This window comes from Colobus angolensis, unplaced genomic scaffold (assembly GCF_000951035.1).
Source record: "Colobus angolensis palliatus isolate OR3802 unplaced genomic scaffold, Cang.pa_1.0 Scaffold20, whole genome shotgun sequence".
NCBI classification, from domain to species: Eukaryota; Metazoa; Chordata; class Mammalia; order Primates; family Cercopithecidae; genus Colobus; species Colobus angolensis.
This window is the reverse complement of record NW_012115155.1, coordinates 9669575-9689410: the sequence shown is the minus strand read 5'-3', so window position 1 is coordinate 9689410 and position 19836 is coordinate 9669575. Positions and strand designations below refer to the sequence as shown.

The 19836-nt window shown below is 47.8% G+C and overlaps 1 protein-coding gene across 2 annotated transcripts in view; it reads left to right on the top strand.

The window, feature by feature from the left end:
- Window positions 1-19836, top strand: part of ERCC3 (excision repair cross-complementation group 3) — a 38744-nt gene that overhangs the window by 6197 nt on the left and 12711 nt on the right. For both annotated transcript variants that reach the window (XM_011941671.1, XM_011941672.1), the window contains exons 8-12: window positions 858-1172; window positions 7114-7298; window positions 8382-8584; window positions 16251-16347; window positions 17845-17962. In XM_011941671.1, the coding sequence (XP_011797061.1) occupies window positions 858-1172; window positions 7114-7298; window positions 8382-8584; window positions 16251-16347; window positions 17845-17962 (918 nt within the window). The remainder of the gene's footprint in view (window positions 1-857; window positions 1173-7113; window positions 7299-8381; window positions 8585-16250; window positions 16348-17844; window positions 17963-19836) is intronic.

Below are 19836 nucleotides of genomic sequence, written 5' to 3'. Positions count from 1 at the left end.
TTTTTCTCTTGATCTTTAAATGGTGGATGGTAGTAAACTCAGAAGCTCTGGAATTTCATCTTCTCTGTACACACGTAGCACATCCCTGAAGTCTCAGCCCCGTTTGCTGTGTAATAATAATAGTGCTCTTTTGCCAAGTCCCTCCTTCTGTGGGCCAGGCATGCCGGGCCCCAGCAGCGTCACTGTCCCGTGACTGTGGGCGAGGCAAAGTACTCCTCTGCTTTAGTTTTTCAGTCTGTCTTTTTTCTTTTTGAGATAGTCTTGCTCTGTCACCCAGGCTGGAGTGCAGTGGCGCCATCTCGGCTCACTACAACCTCTGCCTACTGGGTTCAAGCTATTTTCCTGCCTCAGCCTCCCAAGTAACCGGGATTATAGGCGCCTGCCACCACGCCTGGCTAATTTTTTGTATTTTTAGTAAAGATAGGGTTTCACCATGTTGGCCAGGCTGGTCTTGAATTCCTGACCTCAAGTGATCCACCCACCTCAGCCTCCCAAAGTGCTGGGATTACAGGTGTGAGTCACCGTGCCAAGGTGGCTCAGCCAGGTTTTTCTATCTTTAAAATGACAATGACAGGCATTTCTCTTCTCACCAGTTTGTTTTGAGATTTTAACGTTTAAATGAGATGCATGTAAAGTGCTACAGTAGGCCCCAGCACCTGCTAATTCTCACATATGTGTGTGAAGTGAGCATGTCTCATTATAAAGAAGAAAACAGGCTGGAGCAGTGTGTGTCACACAGATGTCAGCTGTGTGGACTATTGCAAGGCATTTTCCTAGATTGCTGTACTTGTGAGTCGTTCTGCCTGTCCCTGTCCTTCATTTCAACCTGTCCTTGGGTGCACTCTTATTTCTTGTAGGTGCCGGAAAGTCCCTGGTTGGTGTGACTGCTGCATGCACTGTCAGAAAACGCTGTCTGGTGCTGGGCAACTCAGCCGTTTCTGTGGAGCAGTGGAAAGCCCAGTTCAAGATGTGGTCCACCATTGACGACAGCCAGATCTGCCGGTTCACCTCTGATGCCAAGGACAAGCCCATCGGCTGCTCTGTTGCCATTAGCACCTACTCCATGCTGGGCCACACCACCAAACGGTCCTGGGAGGCCGAGCGAGTTATGGAGTGGCTCAAGACCCAGGAGTGGGGCCTCATGATCTTGGACGAAGTGCACACCATACCAGGTAAGCAGGCTGGAGCTGAGCTGTCCACTTGCTGAATAGATAAACCAATTTCCAGTTGTTAGGTTGGGAGAGGGACTGCTGTGTAGCCCACCCAACTGGCTACCTTGCTGGGTAAAGCTTTTAATAATAATTTTTTTTTTTTTTGAGAGGGAGTCTCACTCTGTCACCCAGGCTGGAGTGCAGTGGTGTGATCTCAGCTCACTGCAACCTCCACCTCCTGGGTTCAAGCAGTTCTCTGCCTTAGCCTCCTAAGTAGGTGGGATTACAGGCGCCTGCCACCACTCCATGCTAATTTTTGTACTTTTTGTAGAGACAGGGTTTCACCATCTTGGCCAGGCTGGTCTTGAACTCCTGACCTTGAGATCCACCCACCTCAGCCTCCCAAAGTGCTGGGATTACAGGTGTGAGCCGCCGCGCCCGGCCAATAATTCTTAAGTGGGATGCAGACAGGAGTGTTCACATTCATAGCTTGCTTAATCATTGGCTCAATAGTCATTTAGAAAATGATATTTTCTTCCCTCCATCTTTCTTGTGCTGCTCAGCTTAATCTGTTTCTTAATGGCCCTCTAAGACCTGTTAGGAGCACTGAAAAACCGTTCCCGCGGTGGGGGTGATGTGTTTTATTCGAAGCCTGGAATATTGATCCTTAGTCAATATGTAATAGAAGCCCTACTTCTCCAAGTGTCATGGGCAAACCTTTTTTTAAAGCTGCCCTATTGATTTAATTTTTATACATAAAATCACCCCTTGTAAGTATATAATCCAATGAGTTTTAGTAAATTTGTGGGCCAGTGCAACCATGACCGTGATCCAAGTTTTCTTTTCTTTCTTTTTTTCTTTTTTAAAGATGGCGTCTCCCTTTGTTTTCCAGGCTGGAGTGCAGTGGTGTGATCTTGGCTCACTGCAACCTCCGCCTCTTGGGTTCAACTGATTCCCCTGCCTCAACCTCCCAAGTAGCTGGGACTACAGGTGTGTGCCACCACATCCAGCTAATTTTTTAAATTTGAGACAGAGTTTCACTCTTGTTGGCCAGGCTAGAGTGCAGGACCGCAAACTCGGCTCACCGCAACCTCTGCCTCCCGGGTTCAAGCAATTCTCCTGCCTCAGCCTCCCGAGTAGCTAGGATTACAGGCATGCGCCACCACACCTGGCTAATTTTATATTTTCAGTAGAGACAGGGTTTCTCCATGTTGGCCAGGCTGGTATTGAACTCTAGACCTCAGGTGATCTGCCTGCCTGGGCCTCCCAAAGTACTGGGATTATAGACGTGAGCCACTGCATTCAGCCACCATGATCCAGTTTTAGATTTCCTTTGTACTCATTTGCAGTCAATGTTTGTTTCTCTGTCTAGCTTCAGACGACCACCGAACTGCTTTCCGTCACTATAGATTTGCTTTTTATGGAAAATTTATACAAACACAATCATACAATATATATTTTCTTATGTCTGGCTTCTTTCACTTCACATAATGGTTAATCTGTGCCTTAGCATTTATCAGTAATTTGTTCCTTTTAATTGCTGTGTAGTTTTTTTGGCAAATCTGTTTTGATAAAAACAGATTAAGGGATTAAGATTAACAGATTGGGGTGGGCATGGTGGCTGACACCTGTAGTCTAGCACTTTGGGAGGCCAAGGCAGGAGGATTGCTTGAACCCAGGAGTTTAAGATTAGCCTGGGTAACATAGTGCGACATGTCTCTACAAGAAAAACTTTTTTAATTAGCCACGTGTGGTGGCGTGCACCCGTGGTGTCAGCTGCTGAGGAGGCTGAGGTGGGAGGATCACTTGAACCTGGGAGGTTGAGGCTGCAGTGAACCATGATTATGCAACTGTACTCCAGCATGGGTGACAGAGTGTGAGACCCTGTCTCAAAAAAAAAAAGATGAACAGATTAGGGTAGATTAAGAAGTCTAAAGTAGAGGTTACTATGAACAAAATGAAATCTGAGGCATTTTCACAGGTAGTGTTCAAAAGGTTGTCAAATGGCCCCAGGCATCTGGTGCTTTCTGTGCAGTGAGAGCTCTGCAGTCCTAATGGGTTTCTGGAGATACCTAGAAATGTTCCCAGCTGGCCAGGGAGGGATCGGCGGTCTTTCTGATGGAAGCCCAGGGCGTGGGTCTTGCTGTGGGGAAGCACTCGGCACAGTGAGACAGCACAAGATGGCCATGCGGCCAGAGGAGAGCACAGGAACAGTCGTCAAGGCTGAGGAAGGATAGCGGTATTGGGGCAGCTCTTGCAGGACCTTGTAGGTCCCGGCAAGAACTTTGGCTTGTACTCTTAGTGTGAAGCCATCTGAGGGATTTGAGCAGAGCATGACATGAGCTGACTTTACACTGTAAAAATACCACCCTGGCTGCTGTGTTGCAAGTTGACTGAAGGAAGCAAGACAGAAGCAGTGAGTTGAGTTTGTGGAATCCCAACAAGAAGTGTGAACCAGTAAGGATGAAGGTGTGATCCGACTCTGGATATGTTGTGAAACTTTAACTGACAGGTCAAATGTGGGATCGGAGGGAGAAATCAAGAATGACACTAAGATTTTTGACTTGAACAAAGGGAGGATAGAGTGGGCATTAATTGAGATGGGGAATGCTATCAGAGGAACTGGTCTGGAAGGTGACTATCAGGAGTTGGGCTTTAGATGTGCGAATTTGAGTTTCCTGTTAGGCATTCAGGCAGTGGCAAAAAGGTTAAGAAATGGGCCAAAGAAATTGATAGACATTTCACCAAAAAAGGATATACATATGTCAAAGAAGCATTTGAAAAAGGGTTCAACCTCATTAGTCATCAGGGAACTGCAGATTAAACCCACCACAGGATGCTCCCATATGCCAGTTAGAGTGGCCAAAATAAAAAATACTGATGTGTCAGTGCTGATGAGGTCACAGCAACTGAACCATCACACAATCCTGGGATGGATTGTGAAGTCTGTGGTCACTGTGGAAAACAGCTTGTCTGTGTATTATAAAACTACCACATGACCCATCGGTCCCATTCCTGGATATCCTAGATACATGAAAATAAGTTTACACAAAATCCTGTACACCAGTGTTTATGGCAGCTCTGTTCGTAATATCCAAACGCAAGGGCTCATCAGTGTGTGTCTGGATAAACAAGCGGTGGTACATCCATACACCGGAACACTACTCAGTAGTGAAAAAAACAAACTTGTTGCATGTTGCAACCTGGATGAATCTCAAAAGCTTGGTGCTGAGTGAAAGAAGTCAGCCTCAAAAGCTTCCACAGTGTGTGATTTCATTTCTACAACAATCACGGTATAGTGGTGGCCAGCAGATCAGTGGTTGCCAGAGGTGGGGGGTCAGAGAGGGATGACTCTAAAGGAGAGCACAGGGGAATTTTGGGGAGTGCTGTCTTTATCTGTACCCTGATTGTGGTGCTGGTTACAAAATGTAAATGTGTTAAAATGCATAGAACTGCCCCCCTGGCCCACCCCAAGTCAGTTTTACTGTGAGAATTTAAAAACTCAGAAAAAAGGTGGGAGGGTAGATATTGGGTCTGTTAGGATTGAAAATGGATGATATAGAGAATCACTACTCACAAAGGAGTTTGGAATTGTTCTGTAGCAGTTTGGTTGGAAGCTGTGTTCAGGGCTTGAGGCATTCTGTCTGACTGTATGTTTGGTACACATTCATGTTTTTCTTTAACCCAAGCCCCAGGTCCCAGGTTCCAGGGGGCAACAGCACAGGTTTGAGATTGGTTATCTGATGAACAAGTACAAAAAGGTGCACCTCACACTCACGTATGTCTGTGAGTTTGTCTCTCTCTTGTCTAGTTCACTGGATGAATTAGACTTTGGTCGAGTTGTGGAGTGAAACCAACGAGCTCTAAGGGATTTTTGAGTACAGACCCCATAAGCCCGGTGGCCAGGCCATGCTCATTATCCCAGAGAGCAAATGTTAAATAAGGGAATGCTAGGAAATCAGAATAAGTCTCCTGACTGTCCAGTGTCTGCTGTGTTGGGTTAGGTGGAGTGATCAATCTTTGAGATTTATCTCAAAGGATAAAGATTGCTGTGCTGTTTTACAGATTTTTCAAAAGGAGCTCTATTATGTCTTTTTATTGATGAGAGATTCATATTATGGTACTTGTGTATATTAAGTGCTTCCTGTGTGCTAGGTACTGTGCCTGTTTCATTATTTCTACAGGTATTTATTGAGAACCTACTAAGTTCAGGCACTGTACTTGGCACTGGAGACAAAGTGGAAGGGACAGCCAAGTAACCACACAAATAAATGCCAAATGACAACCATGACATAATGTTGAGTGACACAAGCCACACACAAAAGTGCATACCATGATTTCATTTGTGCAAAGTTCAGAAAGGAGGCAGACCCCTCTCAGAAGTCAGAGGAGTGGTTCCCTCGAGGGAGAGTGCTAGTTATTGACAGGAGGGGTCAGAGGAGAGACCTCTGGGTGCCTGATGCTCCATATCCTGATCTAGGTGGTTCCACAGCTGCGTGTCTGTAAAAATGTATTGAGTAGTACGCTGTGAGTTATTCACCTGTGACAGCTGTCAGGGCTGTAGGAGAGTGTAATAGAGGGGTGTGATGGAGTCATGGGTGTCCAGGCAGAGTCCTGCCTGCCTTGTCCTTGCCTTGGGTCAGTATGTCTCCTAGTGTCGCCTCCCTGGGGCCCACACTGGGTTGGTGTTGCCATTGCCTTGACTACCATTTCCCTGTAACATGGGGAGCTTGGTCTGAGGTTCTTGGCTGCTGTATTTTGGAGCCAGCACAGTCTTTCCTTAGAGATAAGCGTGAGCTGATTTTGTTTTCTGTGTAGTGTTTGTGTGTGTGTTTGCATGTGGTGTTGTGTACAAACCATGTAGATGTAAAAACTAAACATTTACTTAGAGGTAGGCAACCCTCTGTTATTTCACTGTGAACGTCTTTGTGTTTTGGTGCATTCAGGCCTCTTTTTCCTTAGATTTTTTTGTCCATTTATTTATGAAATATTAGCCCTACTTTCAATTATATTGTAAGATAAGCATGATTCCAACATTTTAACCTTCCTTCAGAGTATTAGAATTTTTAAAAGGCGAGCCCATGGAAATCCAATAAGTTAGATTTTTTAAAAAAGATTATCTCATACCCATTTATGTGTTTGTTTTATTTGATAAACCAGAGAGAATTATAATGTTCAAAAGAAAGGAAGGAAAAGGAAGTTGCTGGTTGACCAAAGTGATTGAACTGGTGAAGTTTGGAGAGGGGAGTTTCCCAAGGCAGGCCGGCGCGCTTGGGCGGACGGTGCCTGGAGTTTCATCCCTCCTGTGGGCTTGCCTTTCTTCCCGGTTTCTGGGGAAATGGTGGGAAGCTGAGCAGAGCTGGCTTCTTTCATTTTTTCCTCCCCCTAGATCACCAACTGCCTTTTCAGTAACCTGGGTACAAGTTTTAGGGGAAAATTCCTTGCATAATTTAGAGCTTAATGGTATTAATAGTATTTCAGGTTGTATGTCAAATTGCCATCTGCACTTCTACTGATAACTGTTGTGAGGGGAATGCTGGGCCCATTAACTTGGAAATTCCTTAAGCTCATTTCACCCTCCTATTCTCCTTTTCATTTTCTTTTGTACAGATCTAAAAGTGATGGTGAAGCGTTTGCCTAGTCATTCTTATCTAGAACCAGCTTCTGTGGTCCTGAAACCCCAGGGTTAGCTCAGGTGGTGTCATAAGCCAGTGTTAAGTTGCACAGCTATGAGCATTTGAAAAAGTGACAGTGTGGGCTGGGTGCAGTGGCTCACGCCTGTAATCCCAGCACTTTGGGAGGCCAAGGCAGGGGGATTGCTTGAGACCAGGAGGATTGCTTGAGGCCAGGAGTTCAAGACCAGTCTGGGCAACATAATGAAACCCCATCTCTACAAAAAACATTTAAAAATAAAAAATAAGAAAGAAACATGACAGTGTGAATGCTCCCATTGTTTCCTCAGCCAAGATGTTTCGAAGGGTGCTCACCATCGTGCAGGCCCACTGTAAGCTGGGTTTGACTGCAACCCTCGTCCGGGAAGATGACAAAATTGTGGACTTAAATTTTCTGATTGGGCCTAAGCTCTACGAAGCCAACTGGATGGAGCTGCAGAATAATGGCTACATCGCCAAAGTCCAGTGTGCTGAGGTAGCTGGGCCTGGGCTGGGGGTGTCTGGGATAGGGCCTCCTCCCGTGGGCCGGGGAGTGATCAGATCGATTCCTCATGGGCAGACACAGGTCAGGACTTAAGCTTACCTGCTACCACCTCATGCAGGATCCTCGGTCACCCTGTGAGTGGGTGGTACTAGACCCACTTGCCGCATATCTTCTGCCTTGTCACATATCTCACATACCCCTGAATTTGTGATGATTCTTTTTCCTAACCATGGGGTTTACTGGTCATGGATTTCTGTGGATGAGGATTAGCATTCAGGGCACAGGGAATAATGAAGGCCCCCAATACCACAGTGCTGCCTGGGAGCGTGGCAGCAAAGGGTTTTGCTCTGATGGACCCAAGGGCCTACCTGACATGCTCCCGGCCCTGCTGGGAGGTGTGTAAATAGGTGGCAGTACTCAGCAGCAGTGCTGACTTGTGTGTGTGGAGGAATTGCTAGTGCTACCGGCTGAGAAGCTGGTTTCCCTCCCTCGCAGCTGGTGTGAAAATAACTCCTGGATTATGATTGCATTTACATATCTTCTAAGTGGTTGACATGTGAAAGCATCCAGTTCAACAGGAGGTATTAGGTTGGGTTGTTTTGTGTGTGCATTTATTTTCAGTTGTATTGATTTCTAATTCACATACCATTGGTTTTGTTTTGGTTTTTTGGGGGGTTTTTTTTTGCTTTTCTTTTTAAACAGGTCTCTGTCACCCAGGCTGGAGTGCAGTGGCGTGATCTTGGCTCACTGCAACCTCCGCCTCCTGGGCAAGTGGTTCTCCTACCTTAGCCTCCCGCATAGCTGGAATTACAGATGTGCACCACCACACCCGGCTAATTTTTGTATTTTTACTAGAGACTGGGTTTCACCATGTTGGCCAGGCTGGTCTTGAACTCCTGGTCTCAAGTAATCTGCCTGCCTCAGCCTCCCAAAGTGCTAGCATTACAGGCATGAGCCACTGCACTTGACTGGTTTTGTTTTAAAGCTAATTCTGCTGGAGAAAGGTCTTCAAAAGTTTTTAATTATGTGATGTTTAAACTTGTAAAATGACCCCTGGTTCTTACTGCATCACAGGTTTGGTGCCCTATGTCTCCTGAATTTTACCGGGAATATGTGGCAATCAAAACCAAGAAACGAATCTTGCTGTACACCATGAACCCCAACAAATTTAGAGCTTGCCAGTTTCTGATCAAGTTTCATGAAAGGAGGAATGACAAGATTATTGTCTTTGCTGACAATGTGTTTGCCCTGAAGGAATATGCCATTCGACTGAACAAGTAAGAACTGAAAACTTGGAGCTTCCTCCAGGCCAGTTTCTCTTCCCCATTGAGAGTGCAGAAGGTGGCTGTTGTTTTGTTTTTTTTGTTTGTTTGTTTTTGTTTTTGTTTTGTTTTTCCTCTCAGGAACTTCTTGGGATCCAAAGATCTTGTTCTATGGCCCTGGTCTCAGTAAACCAAGGAAGACTTAGAAGTAGGTGGTTGGAGTCAGAGGTTAGAGCATAGAGAAAAGGGGGCTGGTCACTTGAGCCCAAAGAACAGGGAGCAGAGACTTGGACTGAGCTGGGTGGGGCCCCCTGGAAGTTCTGGGCTCCAAATGTGGGTGGGAGTTGGCATTTGGAGCTTTGGACTGTGTGAGCTCTGTGGGTGGAGAGGAGGCCCGACTGGATGGCCTAGGGGCTGGGAGGGCAAGACGGGCTGGGCTGGCATCCCACGTACAGACTGGCATCTGGAAGGAGCTTCTTAGAAATGCCCATGCAGTATCCTCATCAACCCATAGCTCCAGCCAAATATCTGTGCTTAAAACCCGGCTCTTGTAAAGCTCTGCCAAGTAAGGAGGAAGAGGCCTGCACTTGCTCCTACAGTGATACAGGACCTCAGGTGCGGTAAGTGTTGCAGAAGGCCAGGCCCTCTGTGGAGACTGGTCAAGCTATGTGCTACGTGTACTATACATATGTTTTATTTAATCCTCACTTCAGCCATAGAAGATGTTGTTCCCATTTTATAGAAGGGAAAACAAAGGCATAGAAAGATTAAGTTTCTCAAGTTTCTAAAATTATACCTTTATTTAATTTAGAAAGACTTTTTAATCCAAGTCAACATTTAGATTATTATGAAAAACAGCAATTCCCTGCTTCTATTTTCCCACCCACAGTTCTATTCCTTGAAGACAGCCACTTTCGACTCTTTTTTGTTGTTTATCTTCATCTTTTTCTTTCTTTTTCTTTCCCTCTTTCTCTTTTTTTTTTTTTGAGACGGAGTCTTGCTCTGTCGCCCGGGCTAGAGTGCAGTGGCCAGATCTCAGCTCACTGCAAACTCCGCCTCCCGGGTTTACGCCATTCTCCTGCCTCAGCCTCCGGAGTAGCTGGGACTATAGGCGCCCGCCACTTCGCCCGGCTAGTTTTTTGTATTTTTAGTAGAGACGGGGTTTCACCGTGTTAGCCAGGATGGTCTCGATCTCCTGACCTCGTGATCCGCCCGTCTCAGCCTCCCAAAGTGCTGGGATTACAGGCTTGAGCCACCGCGCCCGGCTTCTTTCTCTCTTTCTTTTTGTTTTTTTTTCTTGGAGTTAGGGTCTCACTGTGTCACCCAGGCTGTAGTGCAGTGGCATAATCACGGCTCATGGCAGCCTTGACCTCCTGGGCTCAATCAATCCTTCTACCTCAGCCTCCGGAGTAGCTGGGTCTACAGGCACACACCACCACACCCAGCTAATTTTTGTATGTTTTGTAGAGATGGGGTTTTGCTGTGTTGCCCAGGCTGGTCTCAAACTCCTGAGCTCAAGCAGTCCTCCTGCCTTGGCCTCCCAAAATGCTGGGATTACAGTCATGAGCCACCACACCTGGCCTACCTTCATCTTTCTAAGCAGTAGGTTATGTAGTACTTTCTTGATGATCAGTTATAGAAATTGCCCATTAACTTCCTACTGTAGGAGTTGAGGGTTTAGCTTTCTTACATACACCACTCTCCCCACTCCTGTTTTCTCTCCTACCATTCTCCCAATATGGGAATAGCACAAGTTGGGAGTTACATTAATATTCACTGTTACATTGTTTTGACTGTGTAAGTATGTTTAGAGAGAGCCATATAGTGTCATTGTTCAGGTGGAGGTGTAGAGTACTATTACTTTTTTTTTTTTTTTGAGACGGAGTCTTGCTCTTTCTCCAGGCTGAAGTGCAGTGGTGCTATCTCAGCTCACTGCCACCTCCGCCTCCTGGGTTCAAGTGATTCTCCTGCCTCAGCTTCCCGAGTAGCTGGGACTACAGGCACCCGCCACCACGGCCTGGATAATTTTTGTATTTTTAGTAGAGACGGGGTTTCACCATATTGGCCAGGATAGTCTCGATCTCTTGACCTCGTGATCTGCCTGCCTCAGCCTTCCAAAGTGCTGGGATTACAGGCATGAGCCACCATGCCTGGCCCTACATTTTCTTTTTTGTGAATATTTGTTTGCCTTGGAGTTAATAATTACCTTGTCATTGTTTTTGCTTGGTTTTCTGTCCATTTAATTATTCCTCTCCAAACTCTTCACATAACTATAAACTCAGTAGGGTCAGGTAATTTCTCAGTTCTGTTCTTCTGTTTCCCCAGTGGGATCCCCACCAGCACTCTGTCCCCCTACTCTGTTCTGACCTGCTTGCTGTCTAGGACTACAGACGCCACCAGCTGTTATCGTGGGGTTTCCCTTGCACCACCCCATGAATTTCCTGGGCCTCTTTGTTGCATTTCCCACCCTCAAGTCTCCACCCTCTTGGTTACTCATTTTGATGGAGCACATGTTCCAGTAGGTTCCTGAGAGAAGGGATGTAGGAGGGGAAGCTTTGGAGACTTCACGTGTTTGTAGATGTCTTTATTTGACTTTACACTTGATCAGTAGTTTAGCCGGGTCCTAGAACTAACTTCGGAGCTTCCAGTGCAGCAGCTCAGCAGTCTGATGCCCTTTGCTGCCTCTCAGTGTGTTGTCTACTGTGGTGGTTGTGTGTTTTCCTTCCCTTGAAAACTGGTAGGATCTTCTCTCTTTTTGGAAATTTCAAAGTGATATTCTTAATGTTTTTTCTTTCATTGTGATGGGCACTCAGTGTATCCTTTCCGTCTGGAAACTCGTGTCCTTCAGTTCTGAGAATTCCTATTTTTTGTTGTTAATCACCTTCTCTATGTATTCCCTTCTTGGAATCTTGACTCGTCAGATGTTAGATCCTCTGAAGAGCTTCTACAGTTTGCGTATCTTTTTTCCACTTTTTTATCCCTTTGTCTTCTAACCCTTCTATTGAGACTTGTTAAATTTCTGAGAGTTCTTTCCCGATAACTGTTCTTGTTTTGTTTGTGAATAGAGTGTCTTCTCAGAGGCTGTGAAAGCTTTTGAAGCTTCCTTCTGTTTCCTGCTATGTCTCTTTTCTTCATTTTTTTGTCTTGTTTTTAACTGTCTTTTGAGTCTGAGTTTTGGTAATCCTTGACTGTATTTTCTTGTTTAAAGTCAGTCACTGAAAAGCTGGCAGGCCTTTCTGTATGGCTTAGTGGGTTTGCCAGCTTGTGGACCTCACCAGAGTGGCTGGGCAGGGCCTGGCTATTTCTTCAGGAGATTGCCAAATGCCAGTATCTCTAGGACTTTTCTCTTGGGCTGGACGGTTTCTTCAGTGAGGAATTTTCCAGTCTCCTGGGCACCACCATGTGTTAGGGGAAGTGGAAGGCTTGTGGAATCTTTGCATTCAGTCTCGCCTTTGCCCTCAGCTCTGCCAGGCATCCCTGGAGGGTAAGTCTCCAGTGCCCCACCAGTGGAGGTGGCCTCCCTGCTGCCGGCCAGACCCGACTGCTCCTCACACTCACACGCTGCCAGTCCTCCTGTGTGCCTCCCCACCTTCTCAGGCAACTGGCGACTAGTTCCTGAGCCCTCCTGCATGCCGCAGAGGACACAGAGGCAGCGGGTTTTTGTATGGGTCTTCCCTCCTGCCGGCTCCAGCTTCTGCTTTCTCTAGTCTGTTAGCTCAGGAACTGTGCCTGCGTCTGTCTGCTTTTCAGCTTCTGAAATGTTACCCACTTCTCTCATCTGCTGTTATTTCTTCTCGTGTTTTCTTTGCGGGTTTGTGTACTGTCACAATAGTGCCAATTTGAGCAGGGCAATGAGACAGTTCCTATATTTACTGTGCCGTATTTAAGAACTATCTTCCCTCCCCATCCTTCCTCCCACAGCAATGCTCCTCCAGAGTCTTCTGGAGCCTCACTCCACGGGCCTCCCCCACCTACATTTGCAGCACTCCTGAGGCTTGTGCCTTAGCCGTAGCCTCCCGAGCATCTGCTTGGGCAGGGACATTAATTTGCCTGGCACTGTCGACTCCGAACCAGTCTGGCACAGTGAAGGGCAGCAGATTGTGGCTGTCTCCTGTGTACTGGAATGATCATTACAATGTGTACTTCTTACCTTTTTTTGTGCCTCTGGCCTTTAAATGTATGAAGTAGTTTTTTTTCTTCTTGGTTTTCTCACTTCTAAAATAATCCCGTGTCTGGGTGCATTGGCTCACGCTTGTAATCCCAGCACTTTAGGAGGCCGAGGCGGGCAGATCACGAGGTCAGGAGATCAAGACCATCCTGGCCAACATGGTGAAACCCCCGTTTACTAAAAGTACAAAAAATTAGTAGGGCGTGGTGCTGGGCGCCTGTAGTCCCAGCTACTCGAGAGGCTGAGGCAGGAGAATGGCATGAACCCGGGAGGTGGAGCTTGCAGTGAGCCTAGATCGTGCCACTGCACTCCAGCCTGGGTGACAGAGCGAGACTCTGTCTCAAAAAAATAAAATAAATAAAATAAAATAAAATGGTCCTGTGGGCCGGGCGCAGTGCCTCACGCCTATAATCCCAGCACTTTGGGGGCCAAGGCAGAAAGGTCACTTGAGCCCAGGAGTTCAAGACCAACCTGGGCAATATAGTGAGACCCCATCCTTTAAAAAAAAAAAGTGATCCTGTGACTCTTGGGCATTGCTCCATTCTTAGGTCGTGTGTGGTGGGGATTCTCCAAGCTTTTGGCTCCTCCCAGCCTTCATAAGAAAGGCATTGGTATCACCAAAGCACTTTGCAAGAGAGACTTAGGGTTATGTGGCAGTGTGGGGCCATGGGCAGAGCATCGTTTTTGGGATCAGACAGACTGGATGTGGGGAAGTTGTTTACCTCTGAACTCCTTTTGTACTTTGGTCACCTGGAGCTACTGCCACCCAATGTGTCCTGGGTCCTGGTGTCCCTTGATGGTGGGGAGTGGTTCTTGTGCCTGGCAGCTTGTAAGTGTTCAGTAAACGTGAAGTTCTCCACTTGAGGATGCTTATCCTTCTATTTCATCTGTATGGGGGAACCTGCAGAAACCGAAGGCTCCCCACTGTGCAAGTAGTTTTTCCTGGTGATGGGGGAGGAGAAAACCACTTAAAACCCTGGGCATCAAGAGTCAGGCTGTTGTGATGAGTGGGACCTCTAACCTTTTTCACCTCATGACATGCATAGAAAATGGTAAAATTCTGTGGTGGCCGGGACACTCCAGGCAGGGCAGCTTGTGACTGGGCTAACCAGAGGCCATCAGCCTGGATATGCAGCTGCCCCAGACCCTGTCCAGCTTCCCCACAGGCGAGGGGTTGCTCTCTGAGGCACACCCGTTAACGGGCACTGATCTGGGTGCTAATGGACCTGGGCAGTGGAGCAGCCACTCCCAGGTTCCACCTGCTCAGGCTCCTGACCCTTGGTTTCCCACGTGTAAACTGGGGAACATGAAGCCTCTCTTTCACAGTGCCTAGGAGTCTTGGCAGGACTGGCTGGATTTTTTCTTCTCTCTTCTCTTTTCTTTTTTTTTGAGATGTAGTCTCACTGTGTTGCCCAGGCTGGAGTACAGTGGTATGATCTCGGCTCACTGCAACCTCCACCTCCCAGGTTCAAGTGATTCTCCCGCCTTAGCTTCCCGAGTAGCTGGGATTATAGGTGCATGCCACCACACCCAGCTAGTTTATTTTATTTTTAGTAGAGATGGGGTCTCACCATGTTGGCTAGGCTGGCCTCGAACTCCTGACCTCAGGTGATCCACCCACCTCGGCCTTCTAAAGTGCTGGAATTACAGGTGTGAGCCACTGCGCCTGGCTGGATTTTTTTTTTTTTTAAATGTAGTACTCCGGCTGGGCGCGGTGGCTCACGCTTGTAATCCCAGCACTTTGGGAGGCCAAGACGGGCGGATCACGAGGTCAGGAGATCGAGACCATCCTGGCTAACATGGTGAAACCCCGTCTCTACTAAAAAATACAAAAAACTAGCTGGGCGAGGTGGCGGGCACCTGTAGTCCCAGCTACTCGGGAGGCTGAGGCAGGAGAATAGCATAAACCCGGTGATTTGTTTTTCTAAGAGCACCAGAGCGGGCACAAAAGAACCAGCGAGCAGGCAAGGGTAGGAGCAAAACTGCAAATTTATTTTTGGTCACCTAGCTTCAGAGAAGGAGGTGGGTAGGGAGAGGTCTGTTGGCCTCCGGCAAAGGAGGCCAAGAGAGTCGCCCGGTGAGCTCTCGGACGGAGTTCCTGATACAGTCCGGACTGGGGGCTGGGAAGTCCGCGCGGGGCGTCTGCCGGGAGCGGCTTTTCTAGGAGTGGAAGGGCAATAGGCGGGGCACGGGCGTGTCGGGGGGCGTTCCGTAGGTGCGACCAGGTAAATCTTGGTCTCTTTGGATTGACGTCACCTGGCGCATTCCCGGTTGGTCTGCACCTTCCCGGGTGCCGGCTGCATTTTCGCGCGCGTGGTAAAAGTTGGTGATGAAGAACCCAGAAGTGCACCATCTTACCTCCGTTCATCCAAACACTCGGGAGGTGGAGCTTGCAGGGAGCTGAGATCCAGCCAATGCACTCCAGCCCTAGCGACAGAGCGAGACTCTGTCTCAAAAAAAAAAAAATGTAGTACTCAGCTTGGTGCCTGGTGTTGGTAGGTCCTGCCTACCTTTGTCCTCATTGTCTTTGTTGTTGTCATCATCACCATCACTGTTGTTAGGATTCTTGGGAAGCTACAAAAACTGTCCACCGTCACATTTTAAGACAGAAGGAAGGAGTGTGATATTCCCAGTGCTATGGGATGATAACTGTTGAGTTCAGTGATAGAGTTGTGCCCTTTGGCAGGGAGCTGCACATTTGTTTTCTTTTTTTTTTTTGAGACAGAGTTTTTACTCTTGTTGCCCAGGCTGGAATGCAATGGCACGATCTCAGCTTACCACAACCTCCACCTCCCGGGTTCAAGTGATTCATTCTCCTGCCTCAGCCTCCCAAGTAGCTGGGATTACAGGCATGCACCACCACGCCCAAGCTAGTTTTGTATTTTTAGTAGAGACGGGGTTTCTCCATGTTGGTCAGGTTAGTCACGAACTCCCAACCTCAGGTGATCCACCCGCCTTGGCCTCCCAAAGTGCTGGGATTACAGGCGTGAACCACCGCGCTTGGCAGGGAGCTGGAAATTAAAGAGAAGTTTTTAAAACTCAGTGTTATGGGAAATCAGCACAAAGATGACTGAAGGGCACTTTTCTCCTTTCTGCTCATCTCTTGGAGCATGCTTGTGCGTTGGCAAACAGTTGCTTCCAGGCTTTTTTTGGAAATAGCAGTGCTTTCTTCGTCACTCTCTTTGGGCTTCATGAAATCTGGAGATTCTCCTTGTATAGAATCTGTGCTGAGAGTGAGAGATGCTGAAGCAGGAAAAAGCATAGTCCAAAAGGAAGATGAAAAACGGAAAGGAGGGAATCCCGAAGAGAATGGTGGGCCTAAACCTAGAATCAGTGGGGAAGACTAGGGGGTGTGCCTGTAGCCAGTCACTTTTGTGGGTGTAACGATATTCCTGCATGACAGAGGGCTTTCTGCTTGAGAATAGCTTGCCTGAGCTCCTTTTTCCCTCAGATGTATTTTCAAGACAACTGAGGCATGATTCTGTGGTCTAACACAGCTTTGTTCTTCTCTAGACCCTACATCTATGGACCTACGTCTCAGGGGGAAAGGATGCAAATTCTCCAGAATTTCAAGCACAACCCCAAAATTAACACCATCTTCATATCCAAGGTTTGTGTGGCGTATGGGGTGGCGGTGAGGCCCCTAGCACTCTGGGGACCTGGGGGGGTACACTGTGATTCCTGGACAGCGAATTCACGTCTGCTGAAGGAACTTTCATGTATGTTTTCATTTCCACCGTGTCCAGGGATAGGGGATACTGCCTGGCGTTAGTGGAAGGAGCAGATTGAGAGTTTGCATGCATCATGGGTCATCTATAAAGGCTCTTTGAGTTTTTTTCCAATTCTTTTTGGGATGTAGGAGTTTTAAGTTGTATTTCCTTGTTTATAAAAGGAAAAAAAGTTCATTTCCTACTGTGGCAAAAGTAGGCATTCAGATGAAGTTCTCTGTACAAGTTGGAGATCCTGGGTGTGGCGGCAGCCTTTGCACTGGTTCCTGGTGTTCCTTGGTGGGTGGTGGATGTCAGCACAGACTTGCGCAGGCCCAGCTCAGGGATGGTTTACTCTGAAATCAGAAGCTGTAGCCCCGCAGTTTAGAATAGTCATTCAGATTCAGACAGACCCAAAGCCCAAAATAAATGAGATTTTACAACTGGGCGGGGTGGCTCATGGGTGTAATCCCAGCACTCTGGGAGGCTGAGGCAGGTGGATCACCTGAGGTCAGGAGTTCGAGACTAGCCTGGCCAACATGGAGAAACCCCGTCTCTACTAAAAATACAAAAATTAGCTGGGTGTGGTGGCGGGTGCCTGTAATCCCAGCTACTCAGGAGGCTGAGGCAGGAGGGTTCAGTCACTTGAACCCGGGAGGTGGAGGTTGCAGTGGAGCCAAGATTGTGCCATTGCACTCCAGCCTAGGCAACAAGAGTGAGACTCCGTCTCAAAAAAAATAAATAAATAAAAGAAATGAGATTTTACATGATTGTGGCTGGGCACATAAGCACCAAACCTTCATGTCTGTGGCTGGGAACCTCAATGTTTGGACCCCCAGAGCTGAGGAATCCACCTACAGTTAGAATCCCATATGGGGCAGTTCTTCCCAGGTCACATCCCATGTGTGCTGCTGGTGTCAGTGGCCACCAGGTAAGAGTATGGATGGATTTGTGGAGACATATTTCTGTAGCCAAAAAAATGAATGACTCAAAGTCAGTCTCTGTTGAAGGGCCCTCTCATCTCTGGGCTTCTGGCACCCAGCACTCTGAATGTCACTGATGCCTGGGATTAATTCTTTAGGATGACTCTTAGGAGAACTCACACAAGGTCCTGGAGACCCTGAGATGCCTTTCTGAGGTTTATTGCTTCACCTCTCTGCCTGTATCAGATAGACCCTGGTACAAAGAGGATAAAAGAGTGATTATGTTTCAAAGTTGTCTACAGAACTTATTTAAATTTTGGATCCTGTGTGGCGCGGCAGCCTTTGTCCTGGTTCCTGGTGTCCCTTGATGATGGGGGTGGGTGCCAGCACAGACTTGGCGCAGGCCGAGCTCAGGGATGGTTTGAGTTGATTTTTTTTTTTCCTCATATATAAAAATCTTCTGATTTGTTTCTGTAGGTAGGTGACACATCATTTGATCTGCCAGAAGCAAATGTCCTCATTCAGATCTCATCCCATGGTGGCTCCAGGCGTCAGGAAGCCCAAAGGCTAGGGCGAGTGCTTCGAGCTAAAAAAGGTAAAGTGGCCTTTCATCTTCTGTTGCAGGAGGTGGCTCCTCTTAAACCACTTGAGTTAGGAAGACAATAGGGGGTGAGAGCTGCCATGTGCCCTGGGGCTAAATAGACTCTGGAGGGAGGGGATCCCAAAGCAAAGACCTAGATCCTTATGCCCATCATTATTTTTCATGCCTTGGGGGTGAATATGCAGGTGTTTTCCATGACAGCGGCATGGAATCCACACAGATGTGCTCTGTACACTGTGCAACTGTGTTGGTAGATGGTAAGAGGGAGCCAGGGCAAGGCAGTGCTTATGGGGTAGATGTGGAAGGGAGAAAACAGAGCTGGGCCAGCAGTGTAAGTGGAGGAGCTGGAAGCTGCTTCTGGAACTTGAACAGGAGGCAGGGAAAGGTTTGGTAGGAGCAGCTTGGGCAGACACACAATGGACACATCATTCATAACCTGTGCAGAGTGCTGCCCTGGTGGCAGCTTGCAGCAGGGGCAGGGCAAGCGCAGTGAGTGAGGAGGTGCGAATCCGCATTCCTAAGACCTTTTCTGAGGAGGCGTGGCGCCCCTGTGCTTGCTTACTGCAGTAAAAGGGCCCAGACCGTCATTGTGGGCGTGGCAGGGACTGACACTCTTGCTAAGACGTGGCCATATCTGTCTTACTGGGACCAGGGCGCATCCTGAGACAAGGACACAGGCCCTATCCTCAAGGAATTTGCTTATTCAAGGAGGCATCTGGACTGCTGGGATGTTTGAAAATGATAAGATTAGTGGGCATATGTTGGAATTGTACTGCATTCAAATGTGTTTAAGAAGCATCTAGGAGCTTGTATTTAAAATGGAGATGAGGCAGATAGTATGGACTAGAAATAGCATGGACTCGGGCACCAGACCAGCTGTGTCACCTTGGGCAAATTATTTGCTCCTCTGAGCCTTGGTTTTCCCATCCAAAGTGGGGGTGACAATCTTAGCTTGCCAAGACTGCTGTCAGGATTGAGCTTATAAATCATAAAATGTAGTGGACTGGCTGGACACAGTGGCTCACACCTATAATCCCAGCACTTTGGGAGGCCAAGGCAGGACAGCTTGAGCCCAGGAGTTTGAGACCATCTTGGGCAATGTAGCCAGACCCCATTGATTTGCTTTATGCAACCACCAGAGCCGGCGCCAGAGAAAAGGCAAGTAAGCAAGATAAAAGGAAACTTTATTAGCCAGCCAGTGTGAAGAAGGGGCAAAGTTCACCGGTCTCCGGCGGTGGAGGCCAAGGAAGTCGCCCCGGCGTTCCCGGGCGCAGTTCCTGGGTCCCGCTTATGAGGAGGGGCCGAGGAAGTTCGCGCCGTGCGCCTGCCGGGAGCGGCTTTTCTGGGAGCGGGCAGGCAATAGGCCGGACACGGGCGTGTCAGGGGGCGTTGCGTAGGTGCGGCCAGGTAAATCTAGGTCTCTTCGGATGGACGTCACCTGGCGCATGCCTGGTTGATCTGCACCTTCCCGGGTGCCGGCTACATTCTCGCGCCCGCGGGACAAGTTGGTGATGAAGAACCTGGAAGTACGCCATCTTAGTCCCCTTTGTTCTTTGTTTCCCTCTCCCTCTGTCCAGACACCCATCTCTACAAAAAATAAAACTAGCTGGGTGTGGTGGTGTGTGCCTGTGGTTCCAGCTACTTGGGAGGTGGAGACAGTAGCTTTTATAAACTGACAGGAATATGATCTGCTAGTAAATGTGAACGTAATTCATTACTTATTCCTTACTCTAATTTGAAAACTCCTTTATTGGTTGACTGATTGATTGATTGAGACAGTCTCACTCTGTCACCCAGGCTGGAGTGCAGTGGCACAATCTTGACTCACTGCAACCTCTATCTACTGAGTTCAAGTGTGATTCACCTGC